General features: G+C 38.0%; 1 protein-coding gene across 2 annotated transcripts in view; it reads right to left on the reverse strand.

Moving 5' to 3' along the window:
- LOC143030580 (uncharacterized) overlaps window positions 1–3,487 on the reverse strand; it is a 4,480-nt gene extending 993 nt beyond the window's left edge. For both annotated transcript variants that reach the window (XM_076193741.1, XM_076193740.1), the window contains exon 1: window positions 2,797–3,487. In XM_076193741.1, the coding sequence (XP_076049856.1) occupies window positions 2,797–3,462 (666 nt within the window). In that variant the 5' untranslated portion in view covers window positions 3,463–3,487. The remainder of the gene's footprint in view (window positions 1–2,796) is intronic.
- Window positions 3,488–21,561: the final 18,074 nt, after the last annotated feature.

The following is a 21,561-nucleotide window of genomic DNA, read 5'->3' on the forward strand; positions in this document are numbered from 1 at the left end:
TGTTTCCAATTAAGTTGATCGTCTAAATACACGCCTAGGAATTTACTGACGGACGCTTTTTCAATAATTTCGTTGTTTATTTTGATCGGCTTAGTACTTTCATTATTTTTGTAGAAAAGCAGGTAGTTAGTTTTTGATACGTTTAAGGATAGCTTATTGGCTGAAAACCAGTTGGATAGTTGACATAATCCTTCATTAATTGTCTTGATCAGTTTGTCGGAATTTGTATCGGAGCATAGAATGGTGGTATCGTCGGTGAACAGTATAAATTTCATAAGGTTGGATACATTTGTAATGTCATTAATGTATAGTAAGAATAGTTTGGGTCCTAGAACTGAACCTTGAGGTACTCCGCATGTAACTGGTAGAATGTGTGATCTTTCTTCCTCAATGGCCACATATTGTTTCCTGTTTTTTAGATAACTTTTTAACCAGTCATTAACTTTACCTCTTAGCCCATAGTATTCGGCCTTTCGAATTAGGATTTCATGATTTACTGTGTCAAATGCCTTTTTAAGATCAATAAATATGCCGGCTGTCTTTTTCTTTTGTTCTATATTGTTAGTTATCTCTTCAATTAATTCCATTACTGCTGTAGATGTTGAAAGATTTCGTTGAAATCCATATTGACTATGGTAAATGACGTCATTTTTTTTTTAGAAATGAGTCAAGGCGAATTGTGAATAACTTTTCAAGAATTTTGGAAAACTGTGGTAATAGTGAAATTGGTCTATAGTTATTATAACTTGATTTGTCGGCTGATTTGAATATCGGTATTACTTTTGCTATTTTCATTGCATCTGGAAATATCCCTTGTTCAAATGATTTATTGCATATTGTCAGAAAATGATCTTTGATGATAGGCATAATTTGTTTTATGAGGTTCATATTGATTCCTGTGCAATCGAGTGATTTCTTGTTCTGCATTGATTTTACTGTGTTCATAAGTTCGTTTTCCGTGACGGGTTTTAAAAACATAGTGTTATTTATTCGGTGTTTCAAAAATGTCTCGTAAGTTTGATGTGTTGTCTTTATTTGTTTCGCGAGGTTAAGTCCTACATGGGAGAAAAATTCATTAAATTCGTTTGCCACTTCTTTTTTAGTTTTTCCTTTTTTAATAATGTCTATGAATTCATTTGTGTTATTAATTTTGTGCCTAGTTAAGTTGTTTATTACTTCCCATGTCTTTTTTATATTACCTTTATAACTTTCAAGCAGTGTGTCATAGTATTTTTTTTCACAGTTGCGTAAAATTGTTGTAAGTTTGTTTTTGTACACTTTGTATTTGTTTTCGTCTGTCAAGGACTTGCTTTGAATAGATTTCTTGTAAAGTTGGTTTTTCTTTCGACACGCGTTCTTAAGACCGTTTGTAAACCATGGTTTTGAGTTTACGTTACGTGGTTTTATTTCTACTTCTCTCTCTGGGCAGCATTTGTTTACATTACTCATGATAATGCTTACAAATTCGTTATATGATAGATTGGCATTTTCTGACTCGTAAACCTGATCCCAATTTTCTTCTTTTAAGCATTGATTTAATTTTGCAATATCTTTTTCGTCAATTTTACGTTTAAGTACAATTCTGGGTTTTGTTATGCAGTGCATTTCTTTTGGACTGATAGTGAATACCGGTAGATGGTCACTTATATCACTTATTAAGATACCACTATGAATCTCGGAGTTTACAATATTGGTGAAAATGTTATCTATCAATGTTTCACTTGTATTTGTTATTCGGGTTGGTTTATTCATCAAAGGATATATACCTAAAGAGAAAATCATATCTGTAAAGTGTCTTGTTTGTTCATGAGTCTCATACTTAAGTAAATCTATGTTGAAGTCACCACAGAGATATAGATTTTTATTTCTGAATGGAGTTATGATTTCTTCAAGCATATTTGTGAACTCATTGATGTTTGTGCCTGGCTTTCTGTAAATACTTGTTATGACGGTATTTTTTTTAGTTTTACTGAAAATCTCAACAGCTACGCAATCAAATAGGTTTTCATACGAATTAGTGGATTGATTTATTAGTTTGCATGAAATTGATTTTTTTATGAAGATAGGTGACTCCGCCGCCTTTTTGGATCTGTCTATTAGCACTGTAAGGAGTATAGTCTTGTAAGAAGTTTACTAGACATCCTGGGTCAATCCATGTTTCGCTTATCACTATAACGTCAAAGCAATTGAGTAACTTGAGATAACAGTCAATTTTCTGATAATTGGCGTTTAGGCTCCTTGCATTGATGTGAATTAGTGTGAAACCATCAATATCACGAAATACCGTGTCAAATTGTGTATCACTATAGTAATCGCTGTCTTTTGTTAGTTTTGAGTAAAAATTTAATTCGGGGTCAATTTGGGTATTATTGTGATTAAATATCGAAAATTCCTTTTCTGATATTTTGTCTATTTCTTTATACTTCTTAATGGCGGTATATACATCTGGGTTTTTTGATGCGAGATTTGGCGCGGAAAACAAAATATTAATTTCTGTGTTTGAGATGGCATGATAGGGAAATGTTTTTGAGCAGTCTAGGCAGAACCAGTTATTGAAAATATTGGGGTTATTTTTGGCAGTATTTACGGGTATATTTGCACACATGAGATGATATAAATGTTTGCATAATGTACATTTGAGGTGATTGGTAGGGACAAGGGTATGGCATGAAGAACAGTTTTTTGATATGTTTGTTTTAGTTTTTGTGTTAGTTGTAGTGTTCATGGTTATGTTTGTGTTAGAAGATTAAGGAATGTGAACTATTGAAATTCAACTAATTGTTCAAGATTACTTACTTGATGTACTTTTTCATCCTTGCACTTGATATACACCTTGCAGTCTCTTGTCCATGTCGAGATGATCTTCCCTTGTTTCCTCATGTCGCGTGCTGTTTTGGCAATCTCTCCGGTTCGTTTTGTCAGGTGTTCATTCACGTAGACGCCCGTCCCCTTCAATTTCTTGGCGTTTTTCAGCACGTTCACCTTCGACTTTCTTGAAACGAATCTCATGATCACATTTTGGGTACCGTCCTGTTTTCTTTTTCCCAGTGTATGGCAAGCTGATATCTCTGTGTCTCTGATCTGTATTCCCTTGTTACTTAGAGAATGGATCACTTGATTTTCTACAATGTTCTGACCACTGTTATCTGCACTATAGTCGGAGTCACCTTTCACAGCTTCCGAATACGTTTTCACAATCTTTAAACCACTGATGATTATATCTTCTCTCCTCGTGTACTGCTCTAGGTCTTCCACTCTAGCTTGGAGATTAACTACAGTCGATTTGAGATATTGTATCTCCTGCCTTTGTTGTTTAACTATCTCTTTCAACTCGCTTAGGAACTGTTGGTCTTCTTTCCTTGCTTGCATCAGGAACTGTCTGTCCTCTTCTCTTGCTTTCACAAGACTCTCCACCATATCTTCAAGTTTCTTGGAGCTGTTGCTGTTTCTGGTATGTGCCATGTTGAATTACTTTCTCGTCGGGAGCGCTGAGCGGAGGGTGTGTGAACGGCACGAGAGTCAGAGAGCGAATGAAAAAGACAGATAAAAGAAGTAAAGGTGGAGAATGAGGAATAGTAAAGAAAACAGAGAGGGATGGAAGTCGATAAAAGAAAACAGTAAAGTTGCATTTACTGATATAATTAAACAGCAAATGAGAGAACAAACTGAAGACTCAGTTATTAAAGTGATGAGACAGAAGGAGAATATAGTAAGAGACTTAGCTGACAAAAAGAAATGTATAATTATATTAGGAATGGAAGAGAAACATAACCCAGATAGAACCTCAAGAACCAATGAGGAAAATGAAAAAGTAAGCAGTTTACTAAAATTAGTTCAGGAAGATGAACCAGAAATTATGAAGGAAATTGAGGAAAAATTCAGGCTCGGAAAGTATAGTACAGATAAGACCAGACCAATTAAGATTAAATTCAGATCACAAACTACGGCTGAGAATATCTTATCCAAAGCAGGGAAACTAGCAACAAGTGAACAATATAAAAAGGTATGGATAAAAAGAGAAATGAATAAAGAGGAAAGAGAGGAAGAAAAGCAGAAAAGACTTCAAGCTAAGGAAAAAAACGAGAGCAGAATGGAGTTAGAGAAAGAGAGATTCTATTGGAGAGTAGTGAATATGAAACTAAGGCAGTTCGACATACAAGAGAAAAACAAAAGGGAAACAGAGAACACAATGGAAGTGACAGAAAACTAAGAGTGTCTTACACAAATATAGATGGATTAATAACAGGATTGAATGAGCTGAATGATTATCTGAAAGAAAAAGAACCGGACATAATGGTAATTGTAGAAACAAAATTAAAATCACAACTACAACCCAACAGTGTAGGACATGATGCATATAATTATTGGATTAAAAACAGAGAGAAAAAGCAAGGGGGTGGAGTTATGTTCCTGACTAAGAAGGATATAAACATGAAGGGTGTCATATATGGAAAGAATACAGTAGAGATGATTATGATAGAAGTGGAAGACAGAGATAAGAAGAGCAGAAAATTTGTGATAAATTATGTGCCTCCGAAAACAGCCTCATGGGAGGAGAGTGAACATAAAAGTATGTTAGAGGACACAAAGATAGCATTAAATAAAATAATGGAAGATGGAGGAAGAATAGTTATAATGGGCGACTTTAATTGCAAAGAAACCTGCTGGGAAGAAATGACAGTAAAGGGTGGAGATGGCTCATGGGGAAATGCTCTACTCGAGATAATTACTGACCATACAATGACACAATGGATACAGGAGAACACCAGGTATAGAAATGAAGAAGAACCATCGAGACTAGACTTAATAATTACATCTGAACCTAGAATAGTGGACAAGATTGAATATAAAACACCACTAAGTAAAAGTGACTACATATTGATTGAACTGGAACTTAATGAAGAAAAATATATGAAAAGAAATGAGCAATATAGAAAAGGAAGAATGATGTATGAAAAAACAAACTTTGATAAAATAAGAGAATTCTTTCAACAAGAAAACTGGGAAGAAATATACAAAGAAGAAACAACAGTGGAAGAGAAATGGAATATTTTGACAAAAATTTACAAAAAAGGAGTGGAAAAGTATGTCCCAAGACAAAAACAAGAAAAAGAATATGTAAAATGCTGGTACAACAAAAGTTGTAGGGAGTTAAAAGACAAAAGAGACAAAGCCTGGACCAGATGGAAAAAAGACAGAAGACCTGAAAAATGGAAAATATATACCTGTTATAGAAATGAATATGTACAAACGTGCAGAGAGGAAAAGAGAAAATATGAAAAAGATGTCATAGAAAAGTGTAAAGATCAACCAAAACTATTCTACAGATTTGTAAACAATAAACTGAAAAACAAACAAGACTTAGAGAAATTAAGACAAGGAGGAGTTGAATACACTGAGGAAATGGAAATGGCAGAAATTATGAACAAACATTTTAAATCAGTGTTTACAAGGGAGAATATACAACCGGAAGAGATCGAATGGAAAGAGGAAGTACCCCCTATGGAAGAAATAGAAGTAACAAAGAATGAAATATTGACACACTTGAGTAATCTTGATGTCAGAAAATCGCATGGACCAGATGATATAGCAAACTGGATTCTGAAAGAATGCAGGAATGAACTGGCAGACAAAATACATAGCATACTAAACAGTTCCTTGAAAGAAGGAAAAGTTCCAGAAGATTGGAAAAAAGCAAATATAGTACCTATATATATAGGAGGAAATAAAGAAGAACCTACAAACTATAGACCAGTCTCTCTAACAAGTACAATAGCAAAAATTTGTGAAAGAATTATCAAAAGTAGATGGGTAAAATATTTAGAAAAAAACAAAGTGTTAAATCCAAGGCAATTTGGATTCAGACAAGGACGATCATGCGTCACCAATTTAATATGTTTCTATTCAAGGCTAATATATATAATACAAGAAAGAGATGGATGGGCGGACTGTGCATTTCTAGACCTAAAAAAAGCTTTTGACAAGGTACCACATAAGAAGTTGCTTGAGAAATTAGAAATCGAAGGAGGAATAGAGGATAACTACTTAAATGGATGGAAGACTTTTTGCAAGAAAGAAAAATGAGAGTAGTGATAAGAAATCAGCACTCAAAATGGGATGAAGTAATAAGCGGTGTTCCGCAGGGTACAGTTCTGGCCCCAATAATGTTTGCTATATATATTAATGATATGGATGAAGGAATTGAAAGCTATATGAGCTTCTTTGCAGATGATGCAAAACTACTGAAAAGAGTGAAAACTGAAGAAGATTGTGAATCACTACAGAGAGATCTAAATATAGTACAGGAATGGAGTAGGAAGTGGGAGATGGAGTTCAATACAAAAAAGTGTAGTATAATGGAATTTGGAAAAAGCAAAAACAGAATAACAGGAGCATATAAATTGGGAGAAGAAGGAATAAAAAAAGTAGAAAATGAGAAGGACCTGGGAGTCATTGTTATGAATAATATGTCACCTGAGAAACATATAAATAAGATTTTTGGAGAAACTTATAATTTAATAAGAACAATCAAAGTTGCATTTACATACCTGGATGAAGAAATGGTGAAGAAAATCCTAATCACCCTGATAAGACCAAGATTGGAATATGCAGCAACAATATGGTCACCAAGTACAAAAAAATGTATAAAAAAACTTGAAAGAATACAAAGAGCAATTACAAAACTGGCACCAACACTCTCAAAACTATCATATGAAGAGAGACTACAAAAACTTGAACTACAGACACTAGAGCAAAGAAGAGAGAGAGGAGATTTGATAGCTATTTACAGAATCATGAAAGGCATAGAAGTTATTGATAGAGAAAATCTGATAAAATGGGATGACAGAAATACAAGAGGACACGGAAAGAAAAAAAAAAAAGACAGCTATAGAAGAGACTTGAAAAAGAACAGCTTTCCTCACAGAGTAATAAACAGTTGGAACAAGTTAGATGAGAAAGTGGTGTGTGCAAAAACAATACATGAATTTAAAAATAGTTTAGATAAAATGAGATATGAAGACGGGACCCCACGAGCATAGCTCCCCTTCCCGTAAAATACAACTAGGTAAATACAACTAGGTAAATACACCAAGGGCTTTTTCCTCCCTTATAAAGGAAGTAGCTAAGTCAAAAGGTTCACACCCACTCCCAGCCATTTCACTCCAATCTGCCACTCTTTCCTCCCTCTCATCTTAGCTCATTATGAATGATAGGTCATCCTTGTATCCCTCCCACTGTTCTGGGTCAAAAGCAATGCAGCAAGACACAGTACATCCATGGCAAAGCTGCTTCACTTAATTGGTGACACCCCCTCTCCATCCCCTTAATGTGGAAAAAGAGAAGACCTTAAATTGGGCTTCTACTGTCATACAATGCAAAAGGAGACTTGATCAATTTTGGGTCAACCAGGAGACAAAATTTAATTTTGAGGAAAGTCTTATACTGGTGGACACACCTGGTCAAAGTCAATTGGGGGAGGACACGGAGGACACAAATCAGAGGCCTGACCTACTCAAGCTGAAAGTGATCTGGACATATAGGTCACATGACCTACATCCATTATATATGTAAGACTGCATAAGGGGAGGTATAATTGCTCATATTACAATGCAATAACTTATGGCATGGATGTGCGGAATGAATATCAAGAAAAAATAAATTTACTCACAAGAATATCATTAGTGCACACTGAATTCTGAATGAACTTTATGAATTTTTTATTTTCCTACCAAGGAAGACTGAATGGAGGCCCATCCCCTAATAAGAATATAAGAACAACGTAAGCAAATAAGATACACACATTGATAAGCATAAGGATGCTTGCCAGTCCTAACTTTTTTTTAATCACTACCAATGTTAATATTAATTTGAGCTCACAATACTCACAATGATAAGAGCTAGCCAGTGATAAAGTTTGCAGCTTTGAGACTAGCGAATATCTTTAAGATATACCAAAATATTTGCCAGTCTCAATTTTCTAAAAATTGCTACCAATATTACTATTACTTTGTAATACTTATATATGGGTTTTAAAATACTTAATGATAAGAGATAGAGTTAAGAATTGCAGCAGTGAGACCTGACCTGACCTGACCTGACCTGACCTAACCTAACCCCTTGGCCTTGTTAAATATAAAGGTGTCCACTCATCTCAATTTTCACAACTATTGACACCACTTTTAGTTTGCAGTACTTATATCTGGGGTTAAAAACACTCAGAATTATATGAGCTAACCGACTATATAGGTAATTGCAGGTGCCAGACTGGCAAACATCTTGATAAATACCTGCACATTTACCCCTTGTTCAGAATGCCAATTACACTACCAAACGGTAAGTGAATGCCAAAAGTAAACACACAACACATTCACTAAGCTACTTTACCACTATATGATTTCACTTACGAATTCAACAAAGATAAACTTATTTAGCTTGTACAAAACACAGCCACGAAAACAATCTCTTCAAATAGATAAAAAGAGTGCAACTCAAGGCATCGCCAGTGTTGTCCTTTGTCCGTAGCTCCAATTTCCGTCTTCTCTCATCATCTACTGTGAAAGAAAACGTACTAGAGTCAAATTATGGGGGTGACTGATGTATCTGAGAAATGTCGATTTGCCTAGTGAAATGATTGAACATAGGAGCATAAGAATTAAGGAGACTGCAAGAGACCATAAGGCCTACACTAGGCAGCTCCGTATCCATCACCACCTGTCATCCCCATCCATAAAGTTGTCTAATCGTTTTTTTAAAACAACCGATAGGTTGAGCACTTACTACATGGTTACTAAGTTTATTCCATTCATCGAACGCCCTATTAGTAAACCAATTCTTGCCTATTTCCTTCTTAAATCTAAATCTGCCCAGTTTATACCCATTACTATGTGTCCTGCCCTATTGTTTTATTATGATGACCTTGTTTGCATCACCCTTGTTATAGTCTTTGATCCATTTGAACACTTCTATTAGATCACCCCGCACTTTGCGTCTTTCCAGAGAGTGTAAGTTACGGTGCCTAAGCCTCTCTTCGTAAGGCAAATTTCCGAGTCCTTGTATCATTTTGGTCATTCTTCTCTGTACTGACGGAGACCAAAACTGTACCGCATAGTCAAGGATGGGTCTAACTATCGCTAGATAGAATTTTATAACTACCTCTGCACTTCTATTCGTTACCGTCCTAGCAATGAAACCTAATGCTCTGTTAGCTTTATTCCTGGCGCTAATGCAATGTTTCCTGGTTTTAAGGGCCGGACTCCCAAGTCTCGCTCTCAGTTTTCTCTAAAAGCGTGTTATCTAAGATGTATCTATTTTCGGGGTTGTGTAGCCCTACGTTACACGCTACACTTAGAGATATTGAAATTCATTTGCCATTTCACCGACCATGTTAACATATCTATCACTAAGTAATAACCTAGCTTTATATTTTTAAGTAAACCAATTTATAGTTCTAAGTTTACTTTAAGCTAATTTGTCATTTTCAATAGTTGTCAAAGAATTTCAACTATTCTTGATAAATACTGTACTACAAAAAGAAATTCTTCATCCATAAAGGTTATGAAAGTAATAATTTCATTATTAAAGGTAAAAGTATGCTAAATCAAGAATGAAAACACAACCTAGTTATATATTTCAAATTAGAATATTTTTATTTTTCGATGAATTGTGTGTATCGATGAATTGAGCGTGTCGATGAATTGTTGTTGGTGAATTCGCCGGATCCCAAAATATGTCTTATTGTTTTCATTATTTTATATTTCTTATCGTTAAAGGAATTTTCGTTACAAATAGTTTGATCTTTTAATAATTGTCGTCAAACTTGCGTAGCATCTAGGTCCAGACTTGCAAATCCATCGTTATTTTCGTGACGTCGATAGAAAAACGCTATTTTTGTATGTATATATATATATATATTTCATGTTTTCTGATTATCTCCATCGAGTTTAAGGTCCTCAAAATACATAAATATGTCTTCCTCACCAAAAGTCAAGGAAAAAGTTGCCTACGCGCGATGACCATACACAAGTACCGAAAAATCTTCCCACGCTCTGATGCCGACGTTATGACGTCACGTCGTATCAAAATCTATCATATTTTCTATACTTTTAAAACATCTTTCTCTGCACGTGTTTGAAAAAATTCTAGAATGTTTCGTTCAATACAATTGTCAAAATTCATCGTCTTTTCTATATTTTTAAAACGTTTCTCTCTACATGTATTTAAGGATTTTCTCAGAATGTTTCGCTCAGTCACAATTGTCAAAATTCATCGTCTTTTCTATATTAAAACATTTTTCTCTACTAGGTTTTCTCAGAATGGTTCGTTCAGTGTTACGTAAGGTCACGTGCTGACCTGAAAATTTCGCTCCCTGATACCATGACATCTTGTTCACGTCGTCTTAAACTAGGCAAAAACACCGTCGATTTCCATGTTCACACTAGGCAAAAATACCGTCGATTTCCATCTTCACACTAGACAAAGATGCCGTCGATTTCCTCCTTCACACAGGGCAAAAATGGCGTCAATTTCCATCTACACACACGGGAAAAATACCGTTGATTTCCATGTTCACACTAGGCAAAACTGCCGTCGATTTCCGTCTTCACACTAGGCAAAAATACCGTCGATTACATCTTCAAACTAAGCAAAAATGCCGTCAATTTTCTCCACACAGGGCAAAAGCGCCGTCGATTTTCACCTTCATACAGGGCAAAAATGCCGTCGATTTCCATCTACACACTGGGCAAAAATACCGTTGATTTCCATGTTCACACTAAGCAAAACTGCCGTCGGCTTCCATCTTCACACTAGACTTAAATACCGTTGATTACTATCTGCACACAAAACAAAAATACCATCGATTTTGTCCTTCACACAGGGCAAAAATGCCGTCAATTATCATCTTCACACTAAGCAAAATTACCGTCGATTTTCACGTACACACTAGGCAAAAATGCCGTCGATTTCCATCTTCACATTAGGCAAAATCCCGTCGATTTTGGTTTTCTATGTCGACGTCTTGCTTCACATTTATTGTTTTATTTGCGATGACCACACACAAGGACCGAAAAATCTTCCCGTGCTCTGATGCCGACGTTATGACGTCACGTCGCATCAAAATCCCAAGGTAAAACGAATACAATAAGGTACGTTGAGCACCACCCCCCCTCCGCGCACCTCCACCGTGACGTCATAGGAAATTCAGAGAGGGAGAGAGTGAGAGGTGAAACAAAATGTAAACTTTAAAGAAAACCATCTGTATGTATGGTAGACTTAAAAATTACACTATGATGTTCACATAATACTGAAATTACTCAGTATCACTTTCTTATCCTCAAATTATCAGTATCTGAGATATGACAGCCAGAAAAGTTACGAAAATGCTTTACATGCTTTTTTATGTTACTTGTCTGCCTTAGCTACCCCTTTAATCAGAAGATGGAGCTTCGCTCCACACACTGGTATGTGAGTGACTGACAGCTCTCGACCCGCGGAACGCTGGTCTCGATATTTACGTTGACGTCATCATCTACCTGCGCAGTGGAGAGGTTTTCTGGCTCACCCTCACCACCCCCGCTAACGTACCTTATAGTATAGCGTTAAATGTTATGAATCTGAAAAGGTGCAGGACGACTTCGCCTACACTATTCTCGATTTCACTTGGGACTATTCAACAATGTGTCTAATATTCGTACAGCTTCAACCTTTCTCAGTTCATGTAACGCAAAGGTAATAATACGACATTTGGAGATTCGAAATATAAGAAATCGTAAACGAAGTCGTTTCTACTCAAACGAACTCGCTCGAGTCGTTCGTAATGGTGTGAATGGGACTTTGGGGACCCGACAACCTCAATCAAATACTCTCATCTTCGACTCCAAACCACAAATTCGAGTTTGTAAATTACAGTAAACTGTATTTTTTTATTAGTTCTATTAGACATGATGTACATGTTAAAGTCGAGATGAATATTATATTTATATTATATATATATATATATATACATATATATATATATATATATATATATACATATATACATATATATGTATATATTTCTGTATATATATATATATATATATATATATATATATATATATATATATGTTTGTGTGTGTGTGTGTGTGTGTGTGTGTATATATTTACCTAGTTGTATTTACCTAGTTGTATTTTACGGGAAGGGGAGCTATGCTCGTGGGGTCCCGTCTTCATATCTCATTTTATCTAAACTATTTTTAAATTCATGTATTGTTTTTGCACACACCACTTTCTCATCTAACTTGTTCCAACTGTCTATTGCTCTGTGAGGAAAGCTGTTCTTTTTCAAATCTCTTCTATAGCTGTCTTTTTTATTTTCTTTCCGTGTCCTCTTGTATTTCTGTCATCCCATTTTATCAGATTCTCTCTATCAGTAATTTCTATGCCTTTCATGATTCTGTAAATAGTTATCAAATCTCCTCTCTCTCTTCTTTGCTCTAGTGTCTGTAGTTTAAGTTTTTGTAGTCTCTCGTCATATGATAGTTTTGAGAGTGTTGGTGCCAATTTTGTAATTGCTCTTTGTATTCTTTCAAGTTTTTTTATACATTTTTTTGTACTTGGTGACCATATCGTTGCTGCATATTCCAATCTTGGTCTTATCAGTGTGATTAGGATTTTCCTCACCATTTCTTCATCCAGGTATGTAAATGCCACTTTGATTGTTCTTATTAAATTATAAGTTTCTCCAAAAATCTTATTTATATGTTTCTCAGGTGACATATTATTCATAACAATGACTCCCAGGTCCTTCTCATTTTCTACTCTTTTTATTCCTGCTTCTCCCAAATTATATGATCCTGTTATTCTGTTTTTGCTTTTTCCAAATTCCATTATACTACACTTTTTTGTATTGAACTCCATCTCCCACTTCCTACTCCATTCCTGTACTTTATTTAGATCTCTCTGTAGTGATTCACAATCTTCTTCAGTTTTCACTCTTTTCAGTAATTTTGCATCATCTGCAAAGAAGCTCATATAGCTTTCAATTCCTTCATCCATATCATTAATATATATAGCAAACATTATTGGGGCCAGAACTGTTCCCTGCGGGACACCGCTTATTACTTCATTCCATTTTGAGTGCTGATCTCTTATCACTACTCTCATTTTTCTTTCTTGCAAAAAGTCTTCCATCCAATTTAGCAATTTACCTTGTATTCCTCCTTCATATTCTAATTTCTTAAGCAACTTCTTATGTGGTACTTTGTCAAAAGCTTTTTTTAGGTCTAGAAATGCACAATCAGCCCATCCATCTCTTTCTTGTATTATATCTATTAGCCTTGAATAGAAACATATTAAATTGGTGACGCATGATCGTCCTTGTCTGAATCCAAATTGCCTTGGATTTAGTACGTTGTTTTTTTCCAAGTATTTTACCCATCTACTTTTGATAATTCTTTCACATATTTTTGCTATTGTACTTGTTAGAGAGACTGGTCTATAGTTGGTAGGTTCTTCTTTATTTCCTCCTTTATATATAGGTACTATATTTGCTTTTTTCCAATCTTCTGGAACTTTTCCTTCTTTTAAGGAACTGCTTATTATGCTATGTATTTTGTCTGCCAGTTCATTCCTGCATTCTTTCAGAATCCAGTTTGCTATTTCATCTGGCCCATGCAATTTTCTGACATCAAAATTACCCAAGTGTGTCAATATTTCATTCTTTGTTACTTCTATTTCTTCCATAGGGGGGACTTTTTCCTTCCACTCAATCTCTTCAGGTTGTATATTTTCCCTTGTAAACACTGATTTAAAATGTTTGTTCATAATTTCTGCCATTTCCATTTCCTCAGTGTATTCAACTCCTCCTTGTCTTAATTTCTCCAAGTCTTGTTTGTTTTTCAGTTTATTGTTTACAAATCTGTAGAATAGTTTTGGTTGATCTTTACATTTTTCTATAACATCTTTTTCATATTTTCTTTTTTCCTCTCTGCACTTTTGTACATATTCATTTCTATAACCAGTATATATTTTCCATTTTTCAGGTCTTCTGTCTTTTTTCCATCTGGTCCAGGCTTTGTCTCTTTTGTCTTTTAACTCCCTACAACTTTTGTTGTACCAGCATTTTACATATTCTTTTTCTTGTTTTTGTCTTGGGACATACTTTTCCACTCCTTTTTTGTAAATTTTTGTCAAAATATTCCATTTCTCTTCCACTGATGTTTCTTCTTTGTATATTTCTTCCCAGTTTTCTTGTTGGAAGAATTCTCTTATTTTATCAAAGTTTGTTTTTTCATACATCATTCTTCCTTTTCTATATTGTTCATTTCTTTTCATATATTTTTCTTCATTAAGTTCCAGTTCAATCAATATGTGGTCACTTTTACCTATTGGTGTTTTATATTCAATCTTGTCCACTATTCTAGGTTCAGATGTAATTATTAAGTCTAGCCTCGATGGTTCTTCTTCATTTCTATACCTAGTGTTCTCTTGTATCCATTGTGTCATTGAATGGTCAGTAATCATCTCAAGTAGAGCATTTCCCCATGAGTCATCACCACTCTTTACTGTCATTTCTTCCCAGCAGATTTCTTTGCAATTAAAGTCGCCCATCATAACTATTCTTCCTCCATCTTCCATTATTTTAGTTAATGCTATCTTTGTGTCCTCTAACATACTTTTATGTTCACTCTCCTCCCATGAGGCTGTTTTCGGAGGCACATAATTGATCACAAATTTTCTGCTCTTCTTATCTCGGTCTTCCACTTCTATCATAATCATCTCTACTGTATTCTTTCCATATATGACACCTTTCACGTTTATATCCTTCTTAGTCAGGAACATAACTCCACCCCCTTGTTTTTTCTCTCTGTTTCTAATCCAATAATTGTATGTATCATGTCCTACACTGTTGGGTGGTAGTGGGCCTTTTAATTTTGTTTCTACAATTCCCATTATGTCCGGTTCTTTTTCTTTCAAATAATCATTCAGTTCATTCAATCCTGTTATCAATCCATCCATATTTGTGTAAGACACTCTTAGTTTTCTGCCACTTCCATTGTGTTCTCTGTTTCCCTTATGTTTTTCTTTAGTATGTCGAACTGCTTTATTTTCATGTTCACTACTCTCCAATAGAATCTCTCTTTCTCTGACTCCGTTCTTTCCTCGTTTTTTGCCTTAGCTTCAATTCTTTTCTGCTTTTCTGCCTCTCTTTCCTCCTTATTCATTTCTCTTTTTATCCATACCTTTTTATATTGATCATTTGTTGCTAGTTTCCCTGTCTTGGATAGAATTTTCTCTGCCGTTGTTTGTGACCTGAATTTAATCTTAATTGGTCTGGTCTTATCTGTACTATATTTTCCGAGTCTGAATTTTTCCTCAATTTCCTTTATAATTTCTGGTTCATCTTCCTGGACTAATTTTAATAAACTGCTTACTCTTTCATTTTCCTTGATTCTTGTGGTTCTATCTGGGTTATGTTTCTCTTCCATTCCTAATATAATTATACATTTCTTTTTGTCAGCTAATTCTCTTACTATATTCTCCTTCTGTCTCATCACTTTAATAACTGAGTCTTCATTATGTTCTTTCAATTGTTGTTTGACTATGTCAGTGAATGAAACCTTATTCCCTTCTTGAGTTATTCTCCAATTTTTAGCTTCTGTAGCTATTTTCTCTCTGTTTTCATTACTATTCTTCTTCAATTTCTCATTCTCCTCCTTTACATTTCCTAACTGTCTTTTTAGGTCCTCTATTTCTTCAGTTAAGTTTCTGTTAGCCTTCTCTAGTTGTTCCAACCTTTCAATTCTCTGGAAAATGGAGTCTACATTACCTAACTTACGTTCCAAGTCCTCGATCACCTTATCAACTCTCTCCTCTAGTCTTATCAGTCGGGGGGGGGGGGGGGTTGTGTCCCCCCCCCACCCTCTTTAAATCCCTGGAACATATTCTCGTCACTTTCTACTGTATTGCTCCTCTCTATACTTCTAATCTTTACATTTTTATTTGCCATTTCGTCATCACTGAGCTGGTCCGGTGGTCGTTTCATGTTGACCTTACGCTTGTCTGCTTGGGCCAAGTCCTCCACATCCTCATTTCCTTCCATTTCCCCAGCAATCCCTCCCCTTCTCTTTTCCTACTTACCTACTGCCCCACGAGCAATTTCCCCCACCCTGTAAATACAAAAAGGTACTTCTCTTTGCGTTGGGATCCACAATCGGCACTTTTCTTCAGAACGTTCTTCAAGCCGTCCGTTCGTTGAAAGTGTGTGTGTGTGTGTGTATAAATATATATATATATATATATATACATACACACACACACACACACACACACACACACATATATATATATATACATACACACACACACACACACACACACATATATATATATATATACATATATATATATATATCTATATATATATATATATATATATATATATCTATATATATAAATATATATATATATATATATATATATATATATATATATATATATATATATAAGCACATAACTAATACCACAGTCAGACCATAAAGTGGTATTAGTTGTGTGTTATAAATGTCTTTCTACATTTTCATGCTTTTACTTTTAGTAATGTGCCCTGTGGGGCTACAAGGTGAAGGATGCCTAGTCCCAATCCCCGTCCCTTTCTTCTCGCCTCTTACGATCCAAGTGGGAATACTTGGTGGCAGTATTCTTTACCCCCACCACAGGGAATTCCCCCACCACAGAAAAAGAATACTCAGAGAAATGGTACAGGACAGCAACAAGGGGTTGGGGGACAGCATAACGGAGGGACAGTCGTAGTATGAAAGTTTTATCATTTCTCTATGAACAGAGTTTTCCTCTATCATAGACAAAATGATGTGTGACTCTGGTCCGTAGGGGCGCCCCATATAGACCCTAAAGTATCGACTACATGCTACTTTGCCACAATTACAAGCAGCCAATACCCCAGACGGGGATAGATTTAAATGAGTGCATAGAGGGTTTAGGGAGAAGTGTAAATGTAATAGTACTGGGAGACCTTAATGCTGGGGTAGGAAAGGGTCCAATTGATGGAGTGGTTGGGAAATGTGGAGTTCCAGGAAAGAATCGTAGTGGAGAGTTGATGGTGGAAATGTGTCTAGAAAGAGAGTTGATGATAGCAAATACAGTGTTTCGGAAGAAAGTCAAGCATAAGTACATATGGGAGAGGGTGGTGGAGGGAAGGGTGAAAAATAGAGCTTTAATGGACTATGTAGTGGTAAATAGGATTATGATCGGAAGAGTTAAGGATGTACATGTGCTAAGGGGAGAGGGTGGGGGAATATCAGATTATTTTTTGGTGGAAGGTAAGTTGAGAGTGGAGGACAGATGGAGAAAGAGGAAAGGGACAAAAGGTAGGGAGGTGCTTAGAGTGAACTCTTTAAATGAAGAGGAAAAGGAGCAGGAATGCAAGAAGAAGCTGAAGGAGGAGTGGGAGGGAGTGAAGGATAGAGTAGAGCTGGGTGTGGAGGAGGAATGGGGATGGTTCAAGGAGGGAGTCACAAAGTGTGCAAAGATGGTGTGTGGAACAAGAAGGACAGGAGGAAATAGAAGGAAGGGTAGTGAATGGTGGGATGAGGAAACAAAGAAGGTTGTAGAGGAGAAGAAGCGAGCTTACACAGATTGGTTACAAAATAGGACGAGGGAGTCATATGAGACGTATAAAGAAAAGAAAAGAGAAGTAAAGCAAAAGGTAAAGGAGGCAAAGAGGAGAGCAGATGTAAAATGGGGCAAGAGTATGACAGAAAATTTTGAAAGTAATAAAAAGATGTTTTGGAAAGAAATCAAGAGAGGAAGAGGAGGCGAATCAAGTAGAGACCGAAAGGTAAAAGGTGCAGATGGAGAGATGATAATGGAAGAGAAGGCAGTGAGGGGAAGATAGGCAGAATATTTTAGGGAGTTGCTAAATGTGAAGGAGGATAGGGAGGGAAATATAGTTGTAGTGGGAAATGCTAAGAAAATGAGAGTGATGAGTGAGGAGAATGGAGGAGAAATAAGGAAGGATGAAGTGAAGGCAGCAGTTAAGATGATGAAAGCAGGTAAGGCACCTGGTCTGGATGGATGCCATGCAGAATGTCTTAAAAAGGAGGTATAGTGATGGTGGACTGGTTGGTGAGGTTATTTAATGTTTGCTGGAGAGAAGGTAGAGTGCCGGAGGACTGGAGGAGTGCTTGTATAGTTCCACTTTACAAGGGAAAGGGGGACAAGTGTGAATGTAGTAGTTTCAGAGGGATTAGCTTGTTAAGTGTAGTTGGGAAGGCTTATGGGAGGATCTTGATTGAGAGGATTAGGAGAGGAACAGAAGGAGTAATAGGTGAGGAACAGTGTGGGTTTAGGACAGGTAGAGGTTGTGTAGATCATATTTTTGTGGTAGGACAAATATGTGAGAAAGCTATAGGAAAGGGGAAGGATGTTTTCTGGGCCTTTTGTGGATCTGAAAAAGGCTTATGACAGGGTAAACAGAAAGGCACTGTGGGAGGATTTGAGGATATACGGGATAGGAGGAAAGCTTCTGGGAGCTGTCAAGAGTTTTTATGAGAGTAGTAGAGCTCGTGTCAGGATTAGAAATTGAGAGAGTGAATGGTTCAAGGTAATGGTGGGACTTCGTCAAGGATGCTTTATGTCGCCCTGGCTGTTCAACTTATACATGGATGGGGTAGTGCGAGAGGTAAATGCAAGGGTAGTGGGGCAGGGATTGGAGATGGTTAAAGAAAATGAAGAAAAGTGGGAGGTGAGCCAGCTGTTGTTTGCGGACGACACTGCCATTGTGGCAGGATCGGAGGAGGGACTGAGGAAGTTGGTGGCAGAGTTTGGGAGAGTGTGTGATAGAAGAAAGCTGAAGATAAATGTGGGTAAAAGTAAGGTGATGAGATGTACAAGGGGTGAAAGTGGCAGTAATCTGGAAGTGAGCATTAAGGGAGAGCAACTGGAGGAAGTGGATAGTTTTAGATACTTGGGTGCAAATGTAGCAGGAAAAGGTGGAGTAAAGGTGGAGGTAGAATGTAGATTGAGAGAAGCGAGTAAATGCCTTGGTGGATTAAAAAGTGTAATGAGGAATAGAAATTTGGGAATGGATGCTAAGAGGAGACTGTATGAAGGAGTGATTGTGCCAACAGCACTGTATGGAGCAGAAACATGGAACATAAGAGAGGAAGAGAGGAGTTTAAATGTGTTTGAGATAACGTACCTGAGCAGTATGATAGCGGTTACTAGGTTAGATAGAGTGAGAAATGAGGAAGTGAGGAGGAGAACAGGGGTGGAAAGGAAGTTGTGAGATAGGGTTGATGAAAGAGAATTAGGATGGTTTGAACACATGGAAAGAATGAGTGAAGAAAGATTTGTAAAAGAGGTATGGAAGGCAGATGTGGAGGGAGTGAACATGAGGGGTATCCTAGGATGAGATGGATGGATAGGGTAAAGGGGGCTTTAGGGAAGAGGGGAATGTCTGTTGAGGAAGGACGGGAGAGGACAGAAGACAGGGGTGAATGGAGAATGGTTGTATATGGATGATGTTGTGATGCATGAGGTGGAATGGACGGGGGGATGGGGGGTGAGGTAGTGTGTGTGAGCAAAATTTTGACGCAGCCCGAAGGGATTTCTCTCCGTCTTCTCCTTTATATGTGGGGACGGAGAGGGGGGGGGGGTCGCCGATTTAATGAAGCGGCATTACTGTGGATGTGCTGTGTCTGGCGCCACTGCTGCTGACCCAGGGCAGTGGACAAGGTGCAGGGATGACCCGTCATCTAGGAGGCGCTAAGATGGGAGGGAGGGTGGAGGGGTGTGGAGTGTTTTCAGGGATGGAATGGGTGAGAATGATTTTATGCCTTTTCCTTATTGGCTACCTCCCTGGTAAGGAGGAAAAAGCCTTGGTATATGTATGTATGTATGTACATCTTCATAGCGTCGATATAGGAGGAGGCAACGAACAATCACTCCGAGTTCTCCCCTAATTAAAGTTAATTAAGGTCCGTTCAGGTACGAACGAGTCCTGCGAATCAAAGAATAATCGTACCCCCCTGGATGGATGGATGGATGTAGCCGACAAACGACTACACCTATCCGTATATTAAAACCAGTCAGCCATCCAGCATGTTGGCCCAGTCAGCCATCCAGCCACCATGCCAGCCATCCAGCCTCCAGCCAGCATCCGACCCAGCCAGTCAACCAACCAACCAGCATGCCAACCTCCCAGCCTGACAGCGAGCAAACAAGCCAGCCAGCCAGCCATTCAACATGCCATCCCTCCAGCCACCAAGCCAGCAATGCATGCCAGCCTGTATAATACCAGCCCGCCAGCCGCCATCAAGCCAGCCACCATACCAGCTAGCCAGCCAGTGAGCCAGCCAGTGAGCCAGCCAGCTAGCCAGAAGACGAGCCAGCATGACAGCCAGTCAGCCAGCATACCATGCTGCCAGCCCTCCAACCTGCCAGCCAGCCAACCAGCATAACAATCAGCCAGCATGCCAGACAGGCAGTCAGCCAGCCATACAACCAGAAAAGCCAGGTACGCAGTTATACAGCCAGCCAGCCAGCCAGCCAATCGCCGAGACAAACAGCCAGCCAACCAGCCACACAGCCACACAGCTACAAAGAAAGACATTCAACCACACAGTCAAACAGCCAGCCACACAGCAACCAACCAGCCACAAAGCCAGCCAGCCAGCCATACAGCTACCCATTCACCCAGCCAGCCATATAGCTGCACAGCCACCCAGACAGCCACACAGCCAGCCAACCAGCCAGTAACACAACCGCACACCCAGCCAGACAGTCACACAGCCACCCAGCCAGACAGGCACAAAGACAACCAGCCACACAGCCAGCCAGTCAAACAGGAACACAGCCACACAGACACCCAACCACATAGACACCCAACCAGCCATAGAGCTACACAGCCACACAGTAAGCCAACTAGACACACACCCAGAGAACCAGTCGCACAGCCACACATTCACACAAATAGCCAGCCACACAGACACATCACATAGCCAGTCAGCCAGCCACACACACAGACAGCAAGCCAGCACCACAGCAACAAACAGCCAGGCAGCCAGCAACGCAACCAAGCAGCCAGCCATGCAACCAAGCAGCCAGCCAGGCAGCCACATCCCTAACTAGAAAGCCACAAGGCTACGCAGCCAGCCAGACAGCCACACAGTAACTCAGACAGCCAGCCAGTCACACAGCCATCCAGTCACACAGCCAGACAACCACACAACAACACAGCCAGCCACACAACCAGCCAGCCAGCCAGCCATACAACCAGACACACAGCAAGCCAGCACACAGTGCTGAAATTATCAGCTTTATGACGTTTTCTCCCTTTTTTTTTTCTTTTTTTTTTTTTTTACAATATTATGGCTAATGCTCCTGTACTGTACACTCAATAGAAAACTGAGCCCAGAAGAATGGTGACGTCATGTGCTTGCCCCTGACCAGCCTCAGTGGAAATGCGATCACGTTTATTTTTCGTACATTTCACCTCACTCTAAGTCAGGCACCCGCGTTCTTACTTGCACTGTTATTTGACAGAGGGAACATTATGCATTT

The sequence above is a fragment of the Oratosquilla oratoria genome, chromosome 12, assembly GCF_046742065.1.
Source record: "Oratosquilla oratoria isolate Oo_2021 chromosome 12, ASM4674206v1, whole genome shotgun sequence".
Taxonomy (NCBI): Eukaryota; Metazoa; Arthropoda; class Malacostraca; order Stomatopoda; family Squillidae; genus Oratosquilla; species Oratosquilla oratoria.